Source organism: Equus przewalskii, chromosome 13 (genome assembly GCF_037783145.1).
Source record: "Equus przewalskii isolate Varuska chromosome 13, EquPr2, whole genome shotgun sequence".
Classification (NCBI taxonomy): Eukaryota; Metazoa; Chordata; class Mammalia; order Perissodactyla; family Equidae; genus Equus; species Equus przewalskii.
The window spans coordinates 53,079,185-53,094,685 of NC_091843.1; the positions used below are offsets into that span (position 1 = coordinate 53,079,185).

The 15,501-nt window shown below is 34.2% G+C and overlaps 1 protein-coding gene across 5 annotated transcripts in view; it reads right to left on the reverse strand.

The window, feature by feature from the left end:
• The window catches only part of DMXL1 (Dmx like 1), a 137,898-nt gene that overhangs the window by 55,132 nt on the left and 67,265 nt on the right, over positions 1-15,501 (reverse strand). For 3 of the 5 annotated variants that reach the window (XM_070569483.1, XM_070569481.1, XM_070569480.1), the window contains 7 exons: positions 15,088-15,349; positions 12,063-13,156; positions 11,166-11,357; positions 8,236-8,312; positions 5,949-6,076; positions 5,203-5,451; positions 4,752-4,865 (listed from right to left, as the gene is read on the reverse strand). In XM_070569483.1, coding sequence (XP_070425584.1) covers positions 4,752-4,865; positions 5,203-5,451; positions 5,949-6,076; positions 8,236-8,312; positions 11,166-11,357; positions 12,063-13,156; positions 15,088-15,349 — 2,116 coding nt within the window. The remainder of the gene's footprint in view (positions 1-4,751; positions 4,866-5,202; positions 5,452-5,948; positions 6,077-8,235; positions 8,313-11,165; positions 11,358-12,062; positions 13,157-15,087; positions 15,350-15,501) is intronic. The other 2 variants (XM_070569482.1, XM_008516045.2) reach the window with 1 other exon arrangement.

Consider the following 15,501-nt stretch of genomic DNA (forward strand, 5'->3'; position numbering starts at 1 on the left):
AGAGTGTTTGACTCTCAAGCTCTTCCTAGGATCATTACCTCACGCAATACCTTGCTTGCTCTTGCTTCATAAAAATCCATAAAATTTAATTGAAGAATATTTTAATAGAAAGTAGTGATTTGTCTCCAAACCAGAGCAAGGTAGTCTCCAAGGTACTTGGTATTCAAAATGATTCATTGGAGCACAGAAGGAAACTATTACAACTTCTATTTAGATTTATTTTTTTTATTAAGTAGAAGGGGTGAAGGAGGAAGAGAAGAAGAGAAAAAGGGGAAGAAGGGGAAAGAACTGAGAAATACAGGGGGAGTGGAGGAAAAGGAGAAGAGAGGGAAGGGGGTGGAGGGAAGGAAGGCACCAGGGGAAGCAAGAAGATGGAAAGGGGCAGGGAGAGAGGGGACGACAGAGGGAAAGGGAAGATGAAGAAACGTGTCCTATTTGTCAACAATAGGACACGTATTTATAAATAAATAAATATGTATATATTGGGGGTTTACTCAAGCATCATTCATGGATAGGGTTATGTAAAAAAGTCTGGAGATAACTGACCTAGAGTACTACTTTTCAATCAGTCTGAAGGCAACAATATGGATCTTCTATAAGATTTCTGCTCAAACTCAACAAATTTATTAAAAATTTGAATAGAGGATATACATACAATGCAATATTATTCACCCAATAAAAAGGAAGGAAATCCTGTCACAAGCTACAACACAGATGAACTTTGATAACATTATGCTGTGTGAAACAAGCCAGTCACAAAAAGACAAATATTGTTCCATTCCCCCTATATGAGGTATCTAAAGGAGTCAAATTCAAGAAACAGAAAGTAGGGGCCCACCCCGTGGCTGAGTGGTTAAGTTCGCCAGCTCCGCTGTAGCGGCCCAGGGTTTCGCCAGTTCGAATCCCGGGCATGGACATGGAACCACTCACCAGGCCATGCTGAGGCGGCATCCCATATGCCACAACTAGAAGGATCCACAACTAAGAATATACAACTATGTACCAGGGGGCTTTGGGGAGAAAAAGGAAAAAAATAAAATCTTAAAAAAAAACAAAAACCAGAAAGTAGATGGTGGTTATCAAGGGATGGGGGAGGAGATAAGAGGGAGCCGCTGATTAATGGGTATAGAGTTTGACATTTGTAAAATGAAAAAGTTCTGGAGATTTGTTTTACAACAATGTGAATGTACCTTAACACTACTGAACTGTACATAAACAGTTAAGGTGGTAAATTTTATGTTACGTGTTTTTTACCACAAAAAAATACTAGAATGGAGAAAATCAGCTAACATTATTTCGCTGCAGCACTGAGGACTGCCAGAAAAATTAGAAAACAGGGTTGGAAATAGAGATCACATTCTTAGCCTCAGTAAGAAATACTGTGTGAGACAGCTGAGATGTTTCACTTCTTTTTAGGTTCTTTCCTTTGGCATCGGGCTTTAGCAGTGAAATAAAAAGATACTTATCTGTAAAAACTTATATATGTGCATTTCTTAGAGTGTTTCTTTTACCTTCTATGCTTTCACCACTCTTATTTAAGAATTTGCCTTCCCCAGTAGTTCTTTACATGAATGAATAGAATGCTTTTTAAACTTTAAATTACAACTTCGATTATATGGCCCTCAAGGAAAAGTCTGTCAAAGGACTCTAACAAAAAATGTATTCTCTTTTCCAGCAAAACTAGTTATTTTGTGGCTCACCAGCCAGTTAAGTGTTTGGCATATTAACTATATTTTAAATAGCTGATTTTGTTTTCTATTTTAAATATGCTGTAGTCTTATCTTTTCTGGTCAAGAAATGTTGCTATTTTGCTAAAGAAATGATAGCAACGACATGTATAATCACTAAACTCTGAATACTAAATTTCTATTTTTATACAAGTTTTATGGCAAAAAGCAAAACATCTGGATTTTCTGATCCATATTTAACATAAATTATCAAATTCGAAGCCGAAAATATAATTTAAAATGTCAAGAACATCATTAACAGTCTCACAACAACAACAAAAAAACATATGACATGCTTACCACAAATAAAATACACATTTTATATTATATTCCTTAATTTGAAGACATAAAAATCAGTACTATAAATTTATCAAGATAAAAATTGAAAATTCAGTTCTTATAACTGCAAATATTATTACAAAATATAGTAAAAATCCTTAAAATATTTTGTTTTGCTTTACAATATACAATAAAAAGCAAAAGTATGGATTTCTAACTGTTGGTAGAAAAAAAGTAATTTTTCAAAAATTGCTATTGCTTAGCTGATTTCTTCTTTAAAAATTAATCATAACAGAATAATTCAGAACTCCATGAACATACACCTGCACTACATTTTTTATTAATTAGAAAAAATAAATGCTTCATTATCACATGATGTGGAATTCACAAAGTAAATTAAATTTGATTTAAAAATGTTACTGATTTATGTATATTATCATTTTTGTTATAACATGTCAAGCTAAAGTTTAATAAAAACCATCTATCATTTTCTTATATTAGAAAGGTTAAGTCACATTTAAATTTTATGTCACTAAAAGAATTAATAAAGTATAAAACAGACAAGTAGAGAGAAATGTAATTTAGTTAATGAGTTCATTACCACAAAGAAAATTAAAATCAGAATTTGTCACAGAAAAGGAAAACAAATGGTGACTTTTAAATTCCTCTCCTAACACTAAGTTTATGAAAACACTTTTTAAAAGGCAGATTTTTAGGTTCTAAGCATGTATTTCATCTTCAATATACAATACTTTGACATTGATTAGGTTGTCAGTGAAATGAAATATTCCAGACTTGTCAGTTTTCATTTGGCCAATTTAGATACCAAAAACTATGTATTAGTTTTGGCTGAATTCAGATCAACTTTTCTAAAACACATTATTTTATTCCCTTGGTCAACAATTGAATATTATCTAAAGCCATTAGACTCTTGGGACATCATGATTGTGTTTAGCAGTAATCCAAACAAACAGCAATGCTAACTTACAACCTAAAATTAATCAGGCTGCTGTGCTACTTTAGCTGGTGTGCTAAAAACTGAGATTTCAGACCTTTGCCATATACTGAAAGCTGCTCCTTCTTGTCCCTTGTCCCTTCATTGATTTTCTGTTCTCCGATTTTCTCTCTCCAACTGTCATTTGATTTGCTTCACAGGACCGCTGCTTCTAATTACTATTACTGCCTTTGTTATCTACTATCTTCACTCCCTCCTCCCTTTTTTCCTATTTCTTTCTTTTTCTACTTGCGCCTTCTCAAACTAGACCAGCTTTGGAAGCAGCAGGCCTTTGGCTGCATCATTCACTGAGAATACTCCTTTTTTCTGGTTAGCAAACTGATGAATCACATCATTCCTGTTTTCTGTGAATGCTCCTTCAGTTATATCCACGACTGAGTGTGTTCAGAATAGTTTCTGGGTTCTCAAAGACAGATGAGCATCACATAACCTGGATGTGGCTACATCCAGCCCTACCACTAAGTGAACCACATATTTTAAGTATTCTACATTATTTGACTACAATGTCCCAATGCAAGAGGGTAAAGGTATAGATGCAGATAATTTTTGGCCACTTTGATTATTTAGGATTAGATAAGCAGTGGGATATAGTTTATGATGGTATTTATGACAGTCCTTGAAAAATAATTTACATAATGGTATTTTTGCCTAGAACAACTAAATCTAATTGGTTAAACAAAGAACAACCTGGTCTTCGAGTAAGGTTCTTTACCTATCTGTGTTCAACAAAACTGGTTGAAATTGAGACCTGCTGACTGATTAGTAAAAATGTATTTTTAACTTTTTACAGCTATGTGGACATTCCATAGCAAGAATTTATCCCTTTTTAACATGTCACATTAACAAGTTCAGGGTCTTAACAGATTTTCTCTTAGAATACGTTAAAAACAGGGCCAAAATGAATTTACCAATTATTTATGTAATACTAATCTCAATTGAGCTATATATCTTACTCTTAGACTTTCTTCAATTAAATTCAGATATCTGAAGTTAAGTATATATTCCAAGGTAAGTTTCACAAGAAGTTAGTCTTTTCCTTTTTTTATTGATATAAGAAAATAAAGCACAGGAAATTATTCTTTAAAAATTAGAAAACAGATGTTATGAAAATTAAAATATTTTAAAAATTTTGAAAACCAAGATGATCACATATAGGATAATAAAGTTACAAAAAGAAAACTTAACAGAAAGGCAGAAAGCATCATAAAGATTCTTTTCAGGTCAAAAAAGCTTGGTATTTCAATCTTTAAATAAATATAATACATATAGTTTCAATATTAGAAAGTTGAGAAAGGGGGATACAATTGTTTAAAATATTTACTTTTCATAGTATTACAAACACTTAGAAATCCAAAACCCCTAATGGCCAGAATTATAATATGTAACACATAAAGCAGCCTCATTTTAAATGTTTTTCCAGTCATTTCAAGCCATAAGCTGATTTACCGTGATTAGCACTGACATTTCCTTTTTTCTACACATTTAAAAATACGTTAAAGTCTAGGAGATAGAAGACATCAAAACAGAGAATTTAAAAGCAGAATTAAAAATGAGATGTTTTCTAAAATGCTAATCATAGTTTTAACTCAAAAATATGGCTTGATTAAAGGAAATTTCTCAATTTTCTAAGTGCCAAACAAAACAAAACTGGCCCACTGTACCCCAACCCCTCCAAAACAACACAAAGCAAGCTGAACTGTAAAAGCCTACTTCTAAAGCTAATATCTTGCCTGCAAGACTGGGAGGGCTATGAGAACTGATGGCTGAAAGAGCTTTGGAAAAGCCCACACATTCCATGGAGAATACCACTACCTGGTGGGGGCTAGGCATAGCAAAGTGCCTTCCTGCCAAAGAAAGAAGAGAGAATCTGTATTTGGGATAGAACAAAAACCAATGTTACAGTATATGTTAAAACAAATGAAAATTTCAATAGTAAAAGAAAATTACATTAGATAGTTCTAATCACTGGTGCATAAGTATCTTAAAGTTTGAAAATTGCACCAGAAATTTTAAACTATTTTCACCATAAAAACTATTTGTTCATGCTTTAAGAAAATGGTAACAAGAACTTTCTGTGAATAAATTAAAATGCAACTACAGATGACAAAATGATTCAGATGAATAAATAAAGCTTCAGCCTTAAAATAAAATAAAATAAAATAAAACAGGTTAAAAACTAACCAGGTAAAGCTTTTGACTGTGTCTGTTCTTTGCTGGGAACATGCGCACCTCCACCAAATACAGCAGACCACATTTTTTCATTTAGAGGATGGGCCACAATCCGAAATAGTTCATTACTAGAATGTGTTGCCAAGCCATGGATGAACAGACTAAGATACACTGCTGTGAGAATCTCACAGAGCAAGATTGTTAGCCCAGACTGGGCTTCCTCACCAGAAGAACTCAAAAGTCGAATTAGAGAAGTTATTCCTAGAACAAAAAACAAACAGAGCTACCATTGACAATAAATTTAAAAAATTAACTACATTTTCCAATTTCTGAAAAAAGTTTATTGCATCAGGATTAAAACATTTTCTTCTCCAGATTCACAGACTAGGTTATTATGTTAATGCACGAATGTTGAGCTATTTGTTCAATTTAAAGAAACACTGAAAATCTGTAATATGATTCAAATTGGATAGATAAAATTTAATTGCCATAACAAATGTTTTTCTATATGATAAAAGCAAAATTACAAAAAGTCATACAACAAAACATTTGAGTTATTTAGCATAATGATCAAGGAAATACTAAGGTTAAGTAACTGCATAATTTGTAAGGAGTGGTGAATACTGAACTGGTATCGATTCTAACAATATTTAATAATGATTATCATACAGCAAAACCAAACTAAACCTAATTTTTCCTCATCTGATTAAATTCAATAAGCCTAACAAAAAACTCATACATATTTAAATTATTTGTACCTGGCCATTGAGCTGGTGACGTATTGGGAGTTACTGCTTCATCTAAGCTTCCTGTTTTCAAAGAATGTCGATGGGGAAGCAGTACTGTCTGATACACCATTCCAGTAAACTGATTCGTTTGAAATGAACTAAGAGAAGAAAACACTTAAGTAATAATAATCTACAATAACCTACAATAGTAACAATAAAACAATAATAATAATATACAATGATCTAAATTGAATTTCACATGCAATATTTCCACATTTTAGATCTACCTTTTAGGTTATCTTAAATACAAATTTTCGTTTATTAGTTATACTGCTATTACATCTAAGTACTGTACTCTATAGTCTAGTGCTATATGAAAGTGCCCTTTAAGTGTAAATATACAAATTTTCTAAATTAAAACACATGATAGGTTTTAAGTATATTTATTTAGTGAAAGACGGAATATGTACAAATGAGAAAATTAAATCACTATTGACCACAAGTAGCAAGCTGGTATATCAAACTTTAAAACAAGGTTATCTGCGTAAAAACAAAGCCAGTTTAGGTTCACTTTGATATTTAACAGCTAGTCTACCCTACATCAGGGTTGTTATATCAAAATCAAGGTTTCTGTCCCCATGAAATTTATAGTCTGGTGGGGGAATCAGACACAGATAATTTTATCACATTGCTTTTAAAGACAAAACCTATGTATAGAGCGCTATAAAAGCAAAAGGGAGGAGTATTTCACACAATTTGGGAATTCAGAGTAAGCTTCTCCTAAAGTAAATGGCACTTTAAGCTAAAACTAAGAAAACAGATGAATGAACAAAATAACTTGCAGCTTGACATAAATGTGACAGAAAATGATACAAAAAGTTTTCTTAAATCCTGTCAGAAATTCCTATATCACGTTAAGCAAATTGATATAATATTTAAATTTAGCACATTTATTGGTTTAGATCTGTTCTGATTGGCAAGTCTTACTAGTCATAACATTTTGATGCATTTGTAAATACTTTCTCTTGCTTTACTTTCCAGTTTTAAGATGGCAGACGAACAAAAAAAGAATCCCCCCCGCTACAGTGAGCCTATGGAAACGATAAGACAAAAACACATTGATGGAAATACAGCCACAGTCAGTAACAAGAAAATGAACTCTTGAGTTGAAGAACCAAGGTCAAAGAAATCAAGCTGAAGCTACCTTGGGAATACATAACCAGAGTAGTAAACTGATGCTACCCACGGGAGAATTCAATAGGTAAGATAAACAGACAACCAAAAATCAACACCAACGAAGACTGACATCACGTAAGAGACAACAAACTCATTGAAACACCTGTACCTGAGGCAGCAGACTTATCAGAAAATTAGGGAAAGTGCTTTACACTGAGAGGTTAAAAAGATATCAAGAAATAAAGACACAAATTATAAAAATAAAAGTGGCTATTAAAATCAACAGAGATCTTAAAAATTAAAAACAGAATTTCTAAATCACAATCTCAGATAGGCTAAATAAAAGACAGGACGTTGCTGAAGAATGAATTAGTGTCTGGAAAATGAAGCCAGTAGTTCTCCTGAAATGAAGGACACAGAAATAAAGAAAAGGAACATATGAGAGGAAAGCTAAAAGAAAAATACGAGAGACCCACAAGTTCCAATATCTGTCTAATAGGAAAGGAAATAGAAGAAAGAAGCTAAAATATTTGGAGAAATAAAGACAGAGAATTTCAAGGATAAAGACAGACAGAGAGTGTCAAACATAATTTTTTTAAAAAAGCCTAGATAAATCATAGTGAAACCTTAGGACATACAGAGAAAAATTATAAACACCAACTCTTCTGTAAAATTTTTCTCAATTCCAAGTCAGCCACTCCCTCCTCTGTGCTCCCTGAGCTTTTTACTATCATATTATAGTACTTGTTCAAGTAAAATGCCATGTTACACATCATTTATCAGTTCACGTTTGTCTCTAACTAGACTGACCTTAAGGAAGGAGACCTTATCTCAGTGCATCACACTGGCATTGGGCAGTGATCAATAAAAGGCTGCTAAATATCACAACGTCTAGTATTCGGCAGCGATCATTAAAAGGCTGCTAAATAAGTTATATTGATAAGAGCTTACTTGTGATTTATTTGCCATAAAGGCATAAGCCAAAATTTCAAAGATAAAAAAAGTACTCACAACTTAGTCACATGCTTTTGCATTATTTAAAGTGGAGTGCCGTATAGGTTTTCTACAGCAAGAGCATATAAAATCTGAAACCTTATCGATTACTGCAAGCATTTTAAAATTTCACAAAAAAGACATTTACCTGTAGTTATGACTACCACAAAGGCACTGATAAATACAAGCAGAAAGTGAGGCTGCTAAAGTATGCATTACATATACCTGGAAAAAAAGACAAAATTACTTTAAGTATAACTTTTTAAAAATGTAACTTTTATCAAGATCTAATATAATCAGCATTTTTAAAAAATGAAAAAACTATTATGCCCTTATAAACTATTTCCCTTTTTTTCCCCTAACACTCAGTTCTGCCTAGAGAGATCTCATTACAGACAAATTAAAGAAAAAATATTGAGGTCTTTGGCAGAAGTTATAAAATACACACCTGCTACCTAATTTCTGTTTCAAGAGCAAATGGGAACAGATGTTAGCTATTCAGTAGTGCATAAGCGATGCATTAAAAAGCAAGCCCTCCAAGATTCAGGCTGCTTCTTCCTCAACCAAAATACGAAGAAGCTCAGCCTTATAAATGACAGTTCATCTAGCACAGGTCATTGTACTGAGGAAGAGAAGGTTCTAAACATGGCATGACGAGAGAAATAACAGAAGTAGATCTGAGGATGAAGGAGAAGCTTAACCTAGGTAAGAAAGTAGACTAGAATAGACTATTAAAAGACTAGATTCTTGATCTAATTATGAAGTATGACAGTCTTTTATGTAGATAAAAACAGGGAGCAATAGATTAAAATCTCTATTTCTCCTTCAATTATCAATAAGACATGGTATGAATAAAAATCAAGGATATCATCATATAAATGAAGACAGCAAAGACCATGCATGAGAGATTGCAAAAATGATCAAAATATTTTTCAGCTTCTCCAGTCAAAAGGTGGAGTCCCTTTCTCCACTCACTGAATCTGGACTGGCCTTGTATCTTGTTTTGACCAAGAGGACACAGCAGAAGTGATATGTGAGTTCTGAATCTAGTCCTCAAAAGGCCTTAAATTCTACTCTTGCTGTTCTTTAAACCCCGGCAACCACTATGTGAAATAACGTAGGTGTGATGGTTAATTGTGTGTTTCAACTTGACTGGGCCAAGGGGTGCCCAGACATATGGTCAAACATTATTCTGGGTGTGTCTGTTAGAGTGATTTTGGACGAGATTAACATCTGAACTGGTAGACTGAGTAAAGCAGAATGTCCTCCCTAAAGTGAGTGGGCCTCCTCCAATCAACTGAAGACCTGAATGGAACAACAGGCTGAGTATGAGGGAACCCCTGCCTGGCTGCATTGAGCTGCAACATAGGTCTTTTCCTGCCTTTGGAATAGAACTGAAACACTGGCTCTTCTTCAGTCTTAAGACTGCTGGCTTTTGGACTGGAACTTACTATCGGCTCTCTGGTTCTGAGGTCTTTGGATTTGGACTGGAACTACAGGATCAGCTCTCCTGGGTCTCCAGCTTGCAGACTGCAGCCTCCATAATTATGAGCCAATTATAATAAAGCCCTTTATACATACATACATATATATCATATAGACATATAAAAAAATATAAATTGACATGGCATGACAAGAGAATTAACAGAAGTAGATCTGAGGATGAAGAAGCTTAACCTAGGTAAGGACACACACACACCCCCTATTGGTTCTGTTTCTCTAGAGAACCCAGACTAATACGGTGGGCCCGCCTGCTGGAGGATGAGACACATATGACCCGGATTCTCCTGAAAGCCCTACAAACAGTCTGCCAACCATCCTAGATCATCCAAAATCCAATCAACCTACCAGCAGACCAAAGACAAATGAAAATATCCAGAGATCAACCCAGCTGGCGCAAACCAGAAGAACTGATGAACCAACCCAGAGAATCATGAGCAAAATAAATGATGGCTATTTTAAGCTACTAATGTTTCAGGGTAGTTCTCAAGCAGCGAAAGCAAAATGATACACTAGGGTTATGTTTATTACTAAAGTTAAATATAGAATAGAGTTTGGCTAAAATGAGTACCGTCTGAAGGAAATAAAATTCCTAACTGAATAATATGCAATGTGGGCATTTATACTACAGAGCAGTACAGGAAAAGAAGTGGCAAACCTAAATTACAAGGGTTAAGGTTATCCAAGAGGGTAAAACTGTAGGAAAGGCCACCATTAGGGAAGCAGAAAATCGACTGATGTGGTATCATAGCCTGCGAGGTGGGCAAGAACCAGATGATAGACTATGAGGGGAAAAAAAACACCCAGATACAAAAACAGTCAAATTGGGTCATATTTTAAAGGATTTTAATATGTTTGGTGAGTAAAGATGAAATATGAAAAGTGATATTAACAGTAGATAAAGTGGAGTGATACTGGATGGGAAGATGATATGGTTGATTAGATAACTACATGATTAGTTATGCATGAGGAACTCCTTAAAAATACATATTCTTGGGGCTCACTCTCACAGACTGATTCAATAAGTCTGGAGCGAACTTAAGAATCCAAACTTTCACAAGCACTTCAGGTGATTCTGCAGTAGCTGGTTCAGAAAGCACTGCTTAGCCCAGTGGAATGACAGGGGCAAAATATTTCACATTATCCTTAAAATATGTAATGTTTCAATATTAACAGAGGAAAACTTTACTTATATATCAGTATTTTTACAGCAAAATATTGTTTCCATCTCTAATAAACAATCAGCTTTTTGGCTACGTGTAACTGTTAAAGGAATTACTTATGTATCTGCATACATACCTATTATGCTTATCTTAATAAAGTGGCTAAATTAAGAATAAATAACTAGCATTGCGATTAAAACATAAGTACCCTATTGGGTATAAGTAACACAAGTAAGATGAACCTGGTCTACAACCAGAAGTTTGCGTGGATCAAAATTAATATAAACTTGATAATATAACTATCAGTATGTATTAGTCTGATGTTTAAAATTATTTATAAAAAGACTTAACACTTATCTTTTAGTTTCATCACAGTATTTAGGCAAATTAAAAGACTGAAGCCAAGTATACTTACTTTATTGCTTTGGATATCAGGATGAGGTGGTGAATCAAAGTTTATTATGGCATGTAAAATATCATGTGTTAGATTACTAAGGTGCAATAATGGATTGGCAACTACTGTTTTGGCACTGGCTGTGCAAGCAAAGAGGAGAGGTACTGAGGTTTGCTCTGACAGTGGGCTAGGAAATACTGGCTCTGAGGTTTCCTTAAAAACAAAGGGAAAAAAAGGTTAATCAACTTTCTATAATTATCCATTACTTAAGTAATTCAGGGATCCCTTTGAAAAACTTCAAAACAATCAAAAATTAAAAGCATAACAGAAACTGTTATAGAGTTAGAAGGGACTTTAGGAGGTGAACATTCCAATTATACTGAAAAATTATGGAACAATACCCTCATCATAAGAAGTCCATCACCTTACAAGGCATTCATGTAAGAATGTGGAGCATGAATTCAGCAGATCATAGGGCCTGATGTCACATTGTCTTTAAACTACAATACATATATAACTCTACAAATTCTAATATGAACCACTACACCAAAAAAGAGTATTCCTGGGGCTGGCACAGTGGCACAGTGGTTAAGTGCACATGTTCCCCGTCGGCAGCCCGGGGTTCACCGGTTCGGATCCCGGGTGCGGACATGGCACTGCTTGGCAAGCCATGCTGTGGTAGGCATCCCATGTATAAAGTGGAGGAAGATGGGCACAGATGTTAGCTCAGGGCCAGTCTTCCTCGGAAAAAAGAGGAGGATTGGCAGCAGTTAGCTCAGGACTAATCTTCCTCAAAAACAAAAGAAAAAAAAAAGTACTCCTTAAAGCAAGCATAATGAAGGAAATAATTCTAATATTTAAAAACAAAAAAAGCAGTATCAAAAACTGTTTTTTGTACATAGCTATCATGTTACATACCTGCTGAGATTCTTGTAAAAGCAAAATCAATTCCATTCTCACAGATGCAAGACCCCCACCATGGGATCCATGAAGTATGCAGTAACTAAGAAACATCCTCAAAAGTGACTGATATTTCAAAAGCCACTGTCTTTTTTCCTGAAAATTTTCTCTCACTTGTTTCGCTTTTGTTTGGTGAAGCAAATCTTCAGCATCTTCGTTTAATCCAAATTCATCTCCACTTTTGCCAAATGCAGACTGTAATTCTTCGGCATCTGAACAATAGTCACAAGTCCTCTGAAGAGCTATCACCTCTTTTTCAAGCCAGTGGTACAGTTGGTAACGCAATTTTCCACCATCGATTTCATAGCCAGTAGATAAAGTACGAAGTTCTACTGTGAGAATCTTTAAACATGCTCTAAATTTTAATTGAACTGCAATTATATCTTCTGATGGACTTAAAATGTCATTTTCATCCAGTGTGCTGAGAGATTCTGTGTAATTAGAACTTGTTTCACCTATTTTTTTTCCTATTTTTCTCTGTAAAGGTTTTAGTTCTTTCATTGAAATAGGGAGATCCTCATTTTCTTCATCATTATCACTGTCCCATTTTAATTCTAAAGAGTCATCCTGAAATACAAAACTTGGTTGGCTCCAGTCAAAAGAAAGAGTGGAGTTTGACTGCTTCTCTGAGGAACCCTCTGAAGAAGATCCAAAACCATTCATCAGTGACTGTGAATGATCAACAGCAGAAGACTTATCTTCCCTTACATCCAATTTCAGTGGAGAAGAAAGAGAACAGTCTTTACTAGTATCCAGAAAACTAGATGTTCTAAAAAAAGGTTTTGTTTTCTTGATGACTTTTGGGATCTTTGATAATACTTCCAAAGCTAACATGGGGCAGCCAGCTTTTAAATGAGCACTGGCAGTAGTAAAAAATAATCTTCTTTCACTTAAACTAATTGTTCCTGCCAGTTCACTTTTTCCTGTTAAACTCATGTGTGTGGAAAATGCATCAGATGATCCAAAATGACGTCTCAGCAAAAGAGGATGTGTTCTTAGATAATTGTAGAAATTAAAAACTGCAGGATTACAGGCTGACGACATGACTTGATCTGAAAGTAAATTCATTTTATGAGCCAAGAAAAATTCTTCAAATGTTATACTGTAGTCCTTTTTCTCTACTATGGCACCTTTATCTACCTGGTCTTTTGACAAAATTTTATTAACAGACCACACTTAATACACAGCATTGAACAGATAAGAACACATTTGTAATGAAAGTGTTCTAACACAGTAGGAAAACAAAGGTTATGCTGATTTCACATCTCTTCAGGTAATAATCTAAGATAATTTAAAACATTCACTCACACACTCTTAGTTCTTTTTCTCCTACCCTCTTAGACACTCCTTCTCAGAATGCTGTGATACATCTTCCTCATCTTCTCTACCTCTGAATGTTGAGAGTGTTCTAGAATTTAGTGCTTGACTTCTTTTCTATCTACACTCCCTGGGTGAACTCATATAGTCCCATGGCTTTAAACACCATCTATATGCTGATGACTTGTACATACAGTCCCATGGCTCTGAACATCATCTATATGCTGATGACTTGTACATCTCTATTTCCAGTCCCAACTTCACCCTGTAAATCTAGACTACTATATCCAAAGACCTACATTACACTTCCATTTATATGTACAAATTCTTGCCTCAGGGTCTTTTCATTTAGTGTGCCCTTGGCCTAAACCACTCTTTACCCAGATACCTACACTGACTATTTGTTCATTTCAATTAGGTCTCTGCTCAAAGGTCACTTCATCAGAGAAGTCTTCTCTTTCTAAAACAACACTCCCCAAAATCTGCTCCTAGACTTCCCTGTGTCATTTATCTATTGCTCAAGCTAAAAACCCAGGAATTATCCTTGACTCTTATTCTCTCCACATTCCATATCCAATCCAGTCCTATCTAACCAACCTTAAAACGATATTCCAAATCCAACCACTTCTCTTTGCCTCTACTCCTATCATCCTGGTCCAAGCGACTATTATTTTTTAAAAGTTTCTTCTATAATTCAGGGTTTAACTGGCTCTAAAAGTATCTGATCTTGTATTCATCCCAAATTAAAATACATTTTTGACATGAATGCGGGTAGGTATGGAAAAGTGAAGGGAAAAGGTGTTTTCTTTTCACTCTTCATTACATAGAGGCTAGTCTAGAAATCTTCAGCTCAGATGGCTAGGAGAATTGAACAACTGAGTAACGTGGCTTTCTGATAAGTTTCTCATAGTAAGACACATGATACTTTCTGATTAAATGATGTTATGTCAAAAGCTATGAACTAAAACCTTTTCTAATAAGTACTCCAAATGATAAGATAACCTATTATACCAGCTACCAGACACAACTGAATTCTACCTATGGAAAAATATTTGAAAAGTATATCCTATGATTTTTATATGAATTTATATAAAGAACTCCATTTTACACTAACCTCTAGAAAACCTTTAGCAAAGTGGATTCTAAAACAAAAACTAGAAGTAGGGCTCAAAAGACTACATTACAAAAAATTCTCCACCTCACTCACCTCATAAACAAGACAGTCAAGAATTTATTTAAAGATTTTTAATCACACTACTTAACTTTCTTTACACTAAATATATTTATACTATAAAAATTACACAACTGAATAACAAATTCACTAACTTCCACCTAAGATAAACTGACATTATACGAGTATTTTCTTCAAAACATTTATATTCAAATGTTGATATACTTATGTACAATACATCAATTTCATAAAAACAGAACATCCAAAGTCCTTGGTTTTAAAATAATTTATTTTTCTGGGGAGAAAAAAAAGCAAAAAACTACATATACATAACTCTGTGTCCCCAACTAAACCATAAAGTTTTAGACCATGTCTTCAATTTGCTTTGTACTACCCTTAGCACCCAACAGTGTGTTCTGCACCTAGCAAATACTAACAAAATTCTTTTTTTAAAATAAAATTCTTAACCATTAATATCTTTGGAGTGTAGCTTACCATCATCCTCTCTGATAGGTTGCTTTATTAATGTTTCCAGAGCACTACCATAATCTTCCAAAATCCAATATGCCATACTCCGAAGAAAAGGATCATAATGCGTATTTATATTCAATGAATTGAGTTCACTGACAGGAGAATCAATTCCCAAAACTTTTTTACGTAAAATACATTTATATGTTGCAGATGTATCAAATTCAGACTCATAAAGTCTTGCTATTACAAGAGCCAACTGAATGTCATTCAATTTCTCAAGACATACCTTCAGAAAAAAAGAAAAGAAACATTGTTTATAAATAAGCAGGGGCATCTTTTAAGATAAACTCAACTGACTCACTAATAACTAGACAAACACAGGCTTTATTAATATCTGAAATTAGTGAACAAAGATAATAACAAACAAAACATATATAC